At 33.8% G+C, this 9,907-nt stretch overlaps 1 protein-coding gene across 5 annotated transcripts; it reads right to left on the bottom strand.

The window, feature by feature from the left end:
• Window positions 1-1,096: 1,096 nt before the first annotated feature.
• LOC131929380 (uncharacterized) lies at window positions 1,097-9,701 on the bottom strand. Of its 5 annotated transcripts, none has more exons than XM_059285539.1 (7): window positions 9,631-9,701; window positions 7,484-7,554; window positions 7,204-7,256; window positions 6,453-6,570; window positions 5,296-5,427; window positions 4,299-4,417; window positions 1,097-3,770 (listed from the first exon to the last, which is right to left on the bottom strand). In XM_059285539.1, the coding sequence occupies exons 2-7, from the start codon at window positions 7,548-7,550 to the stop codon at window positions 3,555-3,557; spliced, it is 705 nt and encodes a 234-aa protein (XP_059141522.1). In that variant the 5' UTR covers window positions 7,551-7,554; window positions 9,631-9,701; the 3' UTR covers window positions 1,097-3,554. The 5 variants fall into 5 exon arrangements, with proteins under 5 accessions (XP_059141522.1, XP_059141519.1, XP_059141520.1 ...); XM_059285536.1 differs by having other exon boundaries at window positions 9,617-9,695; XM_059285537.1 differs by having other exon boundaries at window positions 9,621-9,695.
• Between the last annotated feature and the right edge of the window lie 206 nt (window positions 9,702-9,907).

The raw sequence follows: 9,907 nt of genomic DNA, 5'->3' as shown, positions 1-9,907 counted from the left end.
GTGACAAGTTCTAGCTAACCACATACAAAATGTGACAAGTTCTAGCTAACAAAATGTGTCATTCTGACTACACACAAAATATGTCCTAATGACTAACTACACACAAAATGTGTCATTCTGATTATGACTAACTAAACACAAAATGTGTAATTATGACTAATCACACACAAAATGTGTCATTCTGATTATGACTAACTAAACACAAAATGTGTAATTATGACTAATCACACACAAAATGTGTCATTCTGATTATGACTAACTAAACACAAAATGTGTAATTATGACTAAACACACACAAAATATGTAATTCTAACTAACCACACACAAAATGTGTCATTCTGACTAACCACACACAAAATGTGTCATTCTGACTAACTAAACACCAAATGTGTTATGTCTATCTACACATAAACAAAAATGATTTTCTTTAAGTAGATCATTGTGAAGTTCAGAACTAAAATACTTTTCTAAATCACACAAAAACAATCTGTTGACGTGTTGAATAAAATAACAGTTAAATGGCACTGAAAACCTTAGTCTCAGCAGATAGAACACCAGGACTACTATAGAGCTACAGCCTTTTATTTTTTTTTACAAGACTTGGGTAGATTAACTGCTGCACTGATATTAGGTATATCTTAAGCTTTATTATTACTTTATCATTACTAATGGGGGTGACATTAGCAAAATATTAGCTTCAGAAGCCCTGCCACTTTAAAAGTGAAACATAATTCTATCAAATGTTTATATTTTTCTTGGCCAACCAGCAAAAGCCCCAAGATTCAGAAGTATTTTATGTCGTAACAATTGAATAGAGGGTATATAGGAAATTATCTAAATTATGTACTTCAAAGTCCTGCTTTCATTCCATGGTAATATTTGTGGGACTAGAGTTATGATTTTAAAGTCAACGATTTTTTAAACTTTCAGGCACTTTATCAATTGCTTGACACCCAGTATCTCAGTAAAATTGTTTCTCTGTTAATAAGATAATTTTTAAATGCATTTTCCTGACTATAATACAGTAAAATGTATAAAAATAGAACAGAAAAAAATATTTTAAGGTCTTAATAAAAAGCAAAATTTAAAAAAAAAGCAAGATACTTAACTTTAATGATAATTGATCTCAAAAGCATTCAAGGCTTAAAAATTGGATGCTTAAGATGTGATTAAGAAATTATTAATTTAAAAAATATTATGTGTACTTTTAAAGTGCTAAAACAATTTTTTTAAATCCTGGACTTGAAGTCACAAGGTTAGCTTAAAGTTTCTAAAATGTACATTTTTCAAAAAGTTTACCATTTTTTTTACCTCACATGTTAGAAATGGTTTGAAGTTTTCTGGCAACTTTTAGCCATCCAGAAAAAGGTGGAAAAAAAAACATTAAAAACATGGTAAATTAAAAATACACAGAAACCTTTCAGTCAAACTTTTGTAAAAAAAAAAATCTGGCTATTGCAGTTGACCAATCACAGTATACAATTCATTTGAACTAAAGCACACTTTTTTTTTCTTAGCAATATACATATTAGAGCAATTAAAATTGCTATATGGAAACAAAAAATTCTACAAGTAATGATAAACATACCAGGTGATGATCAAAGTAAGATTTAAATGGTGCAGCAGGGTGGGTTAAATATAGCTTGTAATCAAATAAATAGGTTAGGTAAACAAAATAACGGAATTTCAGAAAGCAGCAGAAATATGATGACTCAGCAAGTGTTTGAAACCTGGCTCTTAACATCTCAACAAAATAACACAGTGTCTATGGGGTCAGTTTAAGTAGTTAGTAGACCATAACAAATCTCTTAAAAAATTAAAAACTAGCTGTTAGCATATCAGTATACTATGGTTTACATCACTTTATCCAAAACTTGTTGGCTTCATTTCAAATATCACAGAACTTACATCATTTTAGATCCAAAATAAGAATTAGTTTCAAAATATCCTGTAAATTTAGAATCTGGAATTATATAATAATTATATTAATTTAATTCAAAATCCAGTAGTCTTATTTTAAAAATGGGGATGTATAATTTTATTAACTTAACTTGTATAATTGCAGATTAACAAAGCTTAGATAACAAAAAGACATCAATTTAACTATGTTACAGTAATGCCACTACCCCTGATTACAATCAAAACAAGGTCATAAAAAATGTAAAGTAACTAAAGAGAAAAGTTGGATGTTTACAATCAACATTAGTTTTAACTTTTCTTGGTTAAATAAAGTAACACTCATTACAAATATCTGAATAATACATTTAAATTAAATAGAACATTTGAAAGCAATTTTGTAAAATTCCACAGAATTAAAAAAGAAGTCTTTTGGTTGTTGTGTATGATAGAAGGAATGTTTAAGCAGTTTTTAAACATCTGAGATTTAATGTGTCAAATATTGCACTTAAAGGACAGGGAGAAAAAAAAACAGTAACTGGAGACAACATGATGCAAGGAAGGTTAACTGCAAGTATAAACACAGTCAAATTTTATACAATTCATTGAAATTATTTAAAAAAATCACAATTGTTTTTATCAATTAATATCATTTTTTTTTTAAATTAAGCTTTGATTTCGATGTAGCTCTAGTAACAAAACTATTTGAATTATTGGTTGAATACTTTCACTAAAACAGGGCAAAATGTTCGTTGTTGAAGCTACAGTTGAATGTTGAGAATTAACCAGTTTTAAGGTTTATTTGAAAGTTCAGAATCTTCGTCCAATCCAGCAAAAAAAAAAAAAAAAGAAATAAGCTTTCTACAGCCCAGAAAAGTGAACACAAATAATACTGTTGTGAAATACATGTAAAAATAAATGCTGAAATTGTACGACTTTTACAAAATAAAATTTAGGGACATATGAAAAAAAATGTATAGTTTAATTAACAATTTGAATTATTTTAAATGCAATAGCATTAAAGAACAGTAAAGGTGTGAGGCAGCATTTTCTATTTTTTTAATTAAAAAACAATGTATTGCTTCACATTCTTATGCTTGTTAAATTTTTTAAACAGTCTTTAAAATTTCAACCAGTGTACTCTGGGACTGTATGCTTTAAGTTGTTACAGAAAGGGTTAAACATGCATGGAAATATAACAATACAAGCAAGGGTTAACTAAGGCAGCTGATTGTGAAATAATTAAACTTTCTTTGTGAAGAGCATTGGATTATTAAAAACATACAAGGTGCTATGGCAAGGGGAGTCAAATTGTTGTGTTTTTTTTATGTTGATAGAAAATTTGAAGTGGTACAAAAACTTCACTACACAGTTACACCTACAGAGGAAACTTAATCACTATTTCAAAGATGGTTGGCTATACAAAAAATAAAGAAAATAACATTTTCACTTTACCAGTTACAAGTTTAAATAATTTTAAATAATCTTCAGAGATTGAAGTAAACAAAACACTTCAACCAATGAGCTAGCTTAATTCAAATACTAGGTGATTTTACCTTGGCATTTGTTATGGTGATCAGCTGGGTCTATTTAAGCACTAGTAATTTTACCTAGACATTGGATATGTTAATCTATCAACAAACACACCAACTACTAACTTAAGTGAAGGCTACACCAAACTTCTTTGGCCTCTTGTCGTAAGAAAACATGTCGTCTGAGGGGTCGTCTTCTGCTGGCTGGATGAGCTGGTAGGAGCCATAGTCGTGCTTGAAACAACCAAAGATGTACTTGCCCGGCCCATGTGGGGTGCGGCCCAGGAGGAAGTTGGCAAAGACCTGCTCGTAACTGTCCAGCGTTAGTGGATATCTGCCGTTCTGTCAGGGATAAAATATTGTCAAGTCAGCATTATGGCCAGGTGTGCCGACCAGTGGTCAGTTTAATTTTACTCAGTAGCTAAATTAAGGTCAGAACTGGGTAATTAGCCTATGGTTAGTTTATTTAGTTAACTCAGCAGTTTATTTAACTCAGTAGCTGACCTATGGTTAGTTTATTTAACTCAGTAGCTGACCTATGTCATTTTATGTAAATCAGTAGCTGACCTATGTCAGTTTATTTAACTCAGTAGCTGACCTATGTCAGTTTATTTAACTCAGTAGCTGACCTATGTCAGTTTATTTAACTCAGTAGCTGACCTATGTCAGTTTATTTAACTCAGTAGCTGACCTATGTCATTTATTTAACTCAGTAGCTGACCTATGGTCAGTTTAGTTAACTCAGTAGCTGACCTATGTCCGTTTATTTAAATCAGTAGCTGACCTATGGTCAGTTTATTTAACTCATTAAGTGACCCATGGCCAATTTATTAAAAAGAACTAGCCAATGAAAGATTAAGAACAAATTACATCAGTCATTTTACTGTAAGCCATGTGTGTGGATGTCTCCAGATCTTTCAAGTCCACCTGCAGGTCAACCATCTCTTTGTAAAACTGGAAAATCTCATCGCTGGTCAGGACATCGTCATCTTTAAAAAATGTGTAATCAACCGGTAATTAAATATATAATGAATTCACTTTATTAGTCTTCAAATGAGGTAGATAAATGAAAAAATCTATCACAGATATTTTTAAACCTGATATTTCAACAGAAGAAGCATTTTGTGAGATAGGTATGGTTTAAGTGTGAAAGAAAAACATACAAGAAAATTGTCTGTTGAGTCTGTTGTGGACCCATGAACTAGAGCTCATAATGGGATATTGTTGAGTCTGGGATAGACCCATGAGCTAGAGCTCATAGTGGGCCATCTGATCAAGTCTCTGAAATACAAAAATCAGGCTCATATAGGGAACACTGACATTGTATGACACTCCACGGAGTGGCTGGTTGTCACATCACTATATTGTTATAGGTGGTTGCCACATCTCATGGTTGTCATATGGGGCTGACACATAACATGAGGGTTGTCAATTTTTTAAGGTAGACATGGGGGGGGGTTGCATCTCTTTATCATCATGGATAGGTGGTTGTCATATCACAAGGTTATCATATCACAAGCTGTCAAGGGGTTCTGATACGTAAAGGTTCATGGGGGAGGGGGAGAGGGGTGTTGCCACATTCCAAGGTCACCATGACAGTGTCAGAGTTTATGACCGTCATGTGTATATCACAAACAGGAGAAAAGTGTGACAGTTCCAAGCAATCACAACATCACAGAAAGTTGCTCTGGTAATGACATCTTAAAACAGACAATGATTTCATGAGGAATAAAACAAGTAGAGTGCTAGAATGGTGTAACAATCTCATGATAGTAGAGTTAGACTGGTGAAACAATCTCATGAGAGGGGTGTTAGAATGATGTAGTAATAACATGAGAAGAGTACTAGACTAGTGTAAGAATCTCACTGTTGCGATCCATCATATCAAACAACACTTTGGGCATCAGCCGCAGCCAGACAGGGAAGTTGCTCATCCCCTTACAGCCAGGCAGGATGTGGGACCAGATGGCGTACCAGTCATCCAGTGTGGCAGTGCCATCTGTCAGTACAACAGAACACAGTGTCAACACATTTTTTTATCTGTGCCATCTGTCAGTACAAACAGAACACAGTGTCAACACATTTTTTTATCAGTGCCGTCTGTCAGTACAAACAGAACACAGTGTCAACACATTTTTTTATCAGTGCCATCTGTCAGTACAAACACAACACAGTGTCAATGCATTTTTTTATCAGTGCCATCTGTCAGTACAAACACAACACAGTGTCAACACATTTTTTTTATTAGTGACATCTGTCAGTACAAACACAACACAGTGTCAACAAAAAAAATTTATCAGTGCCATCTGTCAGTACAAACAGAACACAGTGTCAACAAAAAATTTTATCAGTGCCATCTGTCAGTACAAACAACACAGTGTCAACACATTTTTTTTATTAGTGACATCTGTCCGTACAAATTAAACACAGAGTCAACACATTTTTTTTATTAGTGACATCTGTCAGTACAAATTAAACACAGAGTCAACACATTTTTTGTATCATTCCAATAAAGATTCAAATAATGGGATAAAAGTAATTACAAGTATTACACAAAAAAACCAAACGTTAACAAAAATGACTTATCAAGTACCCATGAACAACTTTCTCTTATTAGTGAGTGGGAACACTTGGACCCCAAAAGTAAAACAATTCAATGTGTGGGTGTAGCCAATCAATATAAAACACGCTTAAATGTTTAAGCTACTACAGGACCAGCTATTGCTCAGCACAGTTGTAATTACCTTTCCATGTCAGGCAGAAGGAATGTAGCATACATGCCTGTCATCACTAGACCATTACAGCCTGTGTACTGCATTTAAATGCTGTGTACAGTTGTATTCAGAACATGTGGACACTTACATTTAGACCCTGTGTACCATTACACTTACATTTAGACCCTGTGTACCATTACACTTACACCCAGTGTACCATTACACTTACACGTAGTGTACTATTACAATAACACCCAGTGCATCATTACACTTACACCCACTATACACCTGCTATGTATTACATACTCACGGTGCCCACTCTCTGCCTCTGATTTTTCAAACAGAATCTCAAAAAATGCTTGATGAATCTCCACACACTGAAGAGCTCTGTGGTTATCTTTTGGCCAGCCAGTGAATTTGTAAATTTTCTAAAAAATTGAAATAATGCTAGATGAAAACATCTTTATCTTTTTAATACACAATCCAATATCCTTCATCCAAGAAAGTTCATTTTTAATTTTAAAGTAATGAAGCTAAGCATATCTCTTTTAATATTACTACTGTTAGTTTTATCAAGTCTTAACACAGAGGTAGTATTCAAAAAGTGAATAGGCCTACATTTTTCCAATTTTATTAAACGTAATATTATTGTATAATGTAGGTTGGCAGTGATTTGAAATCTATACTTTACTGTGTGTTATGTAGGATATGACTGGGAAGACAACAACCTAACTAGAAGTTTCTTCACACAAATTAATTAGTGTCTATCAGCCACTGTATATAAAAAATATTATATTTATTCTTTAGCCAAGGTATATTTGGGAATATTCCTTCAGATAAAAAAAGCAGCTTTTTAGAACAGTATTGGAGATGTTTGCAGTATTCTATGGAACACTGACACTGTATGATTATAATGTGATATGTAAACTTTTATAATTTTCTCAAATCTTAGGGGTCAGCTAAAAACTGTGAGTCACCTGCATAATCCTGTCAAAACGGACTCACCTGCATGACCCTGTCAAAACTGATTGACCTGTATGACCCTGTAAAAACTGACTCACCTGCATAACCCTGTCAAAACTGTGACTCTCTAAAACACCATCCTGGTTTGGTTCTGTCAGATTAAAATTGGCATGACATTATTTGGTTTACTTTGTAGTAATCAATTTAATTACAATTCTTAGACAATTTTTTAATGAAAGTCCAGTATAGGTTAGCTCTAACAAAATTTTAAGAAAACTATATGCTTATTTTATAAAAAGAAAATATATATTTATTAAGTATTATTATAAGAATATTGAAGTTGAATAGGATAGATGATACAGCTTTACAAACACATACCTAAAAATTTAAAGTAGTATTGTAGTTTTTCTTTCTGAAATGGAGATAACACTACCGTTTGTGGCATTCTCCTAGGAATAAAAGATTTGAGGAACTTGATTATAACAGAAACAAAAGATTTATCTCATGACACTGCCATTTTTGTAGTACACTAAAAAAAATTTAATTTGTGGAGACTAAACTTTGAACCTTTAAAAATACTTCATTAAGTAGTCTTAATAAAACATGTTATATCTCATAGTAATCTTTAAATGTAATACTGTCTATTATTTAATCTAAAATCTATAAATAGAGAGGGGTGAAAGTTTAGAGTTTTTATTGATCTAAACACTAATAAATTCTTAATTTTATTAGCATTATTAGTCAGTTGTACTCTACAATACTCTAGCTAACATCTGTACATCTATCACCCTCTAGACCAGTGGTTCTTTAACCTTCATTGAAGTACCGAACCTCACATGATTCTTATGCACATGCAAAAAACCCTTCTTAAAAGAAAAAAACTGATATGTAGGTAGGCCTATACATTTTACTAGGGCACAAAATGAGCAGTGCATCAATATCACTGTGTTCAAAGAACAAAACCATTAAAATATTATTTTCACACAAAAACACAATGATGGACATTTACTACTGCAAAACAGTGTGACTTCTGCTGTTGGCTTTCAGACACAAGTTCTGAAACACGTGGTTCCACCTTGAATTCAGAGAGGGTTGTGTTCTTGTATTTTCCATGTGTTAGAGTAGAATTGATCAACTTGGCATTGTAAATCATCCAGTAAGGATGCTGACTCCCTTCAAGTTTTGTTACACATGCAAATCTGTATTGTATATATTTGCCAGACAGCTTTCTTTTTTTGCTCAACATAGTATAGGCCTAAAGGGCCTGAATATTATGAAGGAAACACAACGTACCATCACTCCTTATGACAGTCACAAGTCAATGGCTGAGCCATGATATAGAAATAAAAGTATGTACAGCAACGTGTGCCTGAATGGGTGGCAGTGACACAACCTGTGTAGTGACGTCATAGAATCCATGATATAGAAATATTTCTATGTAGTTATATAGATTTATTTATTACTATGTTATGCTGTCCTATAACATTCACACTGACAAAATCAGACGACAAATCATAGAAGTAGTTTAGTAGTAGTATGGTGTGTGTTTTGACCTCAGCTGGGTGTGTGTTTTGACCTCAGCTGGGTGTGTGTTTTGACCTCAGCTGGGTGTGTGTTTTGACCTCAGCTGGGTGTGTGTCTTGACCTCAGCTGGGTGTGTGTCTTGACCTCAGCTGGGTGTGTGTCTTGACCTCAGCTGGGTGTGTGTCTTGACCTCAGCTGGGTGTGTGTCTTGACCTCAGCTGGGTGTGTGTCTTGACCTCAGCTGGGTGTGTGTCTTGACCTCAGCTGGGTGTGTGTCTTGACCTCAGCTGGGTGTGTGTCTTGACCTCAGCTGGGTGTGTGTCTTGACCTCAGCTGGGTGTGTGTCTTGACCTCAGCTGGGTGTGTGTCTTGACCTCAGCTGAACCCTTGAGGTTGATTCAGTACTCAATACCTGGGGTTCCATGGAACTCAGGTTAAGATTTATCAAATACTATAATAAGAACCACTGCTCTGCTTGGTCAAGTTCTTGACTACCTACTCCTACAACCAGATTTGGCCAGATGCAGAGGATCAGATATTCTTATTCAATTTCAACATCTTTTACTTTTATTTTACTTTTAATTTTTCGTCAATCAACGCTCAAAAATCATTTTAAAGTATTAAATTTAAACCAAACAGTGTTTGAAACACCATTGTGGCATTGTCCATTACCCTTTAATTTTCCAAGCCTGGCTTGATTTTTAACACTGTAACTTGAGTTGACTTAGAATCTAGATCTAGATCTAGATCTAGATCTAGATTAGAATGACTTGAGTGTCACTCAGTCTCTACTCTCTACTCTACGATCTTTATCACTTCACTACACCCACTACACTCACTAGAGAAATAGAGATCTAGACTAGACTAGAATTAGAATCTAGTGAAGAAATCTAAATCTAGTCTTCTAGTCACAAATGAATGCATTCACTTAAAATCTAAACACGTCTAGATCTAGAATCTAGATCTAGATTTAGATCATAGATTTACCTACTGAAGCCTACTTTTAGTTCCAGACAACTTGTTTACTCGATATGAGGGAGCAAACAACACGAACACTTGTTATGAACTAAAGTAGGTCATGTGTGTTTTTTTGTTTCCATTCCAGTGATTTACTCTACTATTCAAGCTGCAGAGGTTAAAACATTGTTATAGCCAAATCTCATTGAAGCATCATCAATGCTTTTAATAATTTTGTGGTATTTATAGGATAGCCTGTTTTTATGTTTAGCCTCATTTAGCCTACTCGTTTTGTATTTTATTTTTGGTCAACTTATCGTC

This window comes from Physella acuta, unplaced genomic scaffold, assembly GCF_028476545.2.
Source record: "Physella acuta isolate Inbredline_101_S28 unplaced genomic scaffold, ASM2847654v3 ptg001623l, whole genome shotgun sequence".
Lineage (NCBI taxonomy): Eukaryota > Metazoa > Mollusca > Gastropoda > Physidae > Physella > Physella acuta.
This window is presented reverse-complemented; position numbering and strand designations above follow the sequence as displayed.

Bases quoted from the DNA above. Each gene is read 5' to 3' on its own strand.
- LOC131929380 (XM_059285539.1), bottom strand. From the start codon at position 7,550: ATGCCACAAACGGTAGTGTTATCTCCATTTCAGAAAGAAAAACTACAA. The intron at 7,257-7,483 runs GTATGTGTTTGT...TTAATCTGACAG, and splicing joins ATACTACTTTAAATTTTTAG to AACCAAACCAGGATGGTGTT. The intron at 3,771-4,298 runs GTAATTTGTTCT...TATCCCTGACAG, and splicing joins CTTACAGTAAAATGACTGAT to AACGGCAGATATCCACTAAC.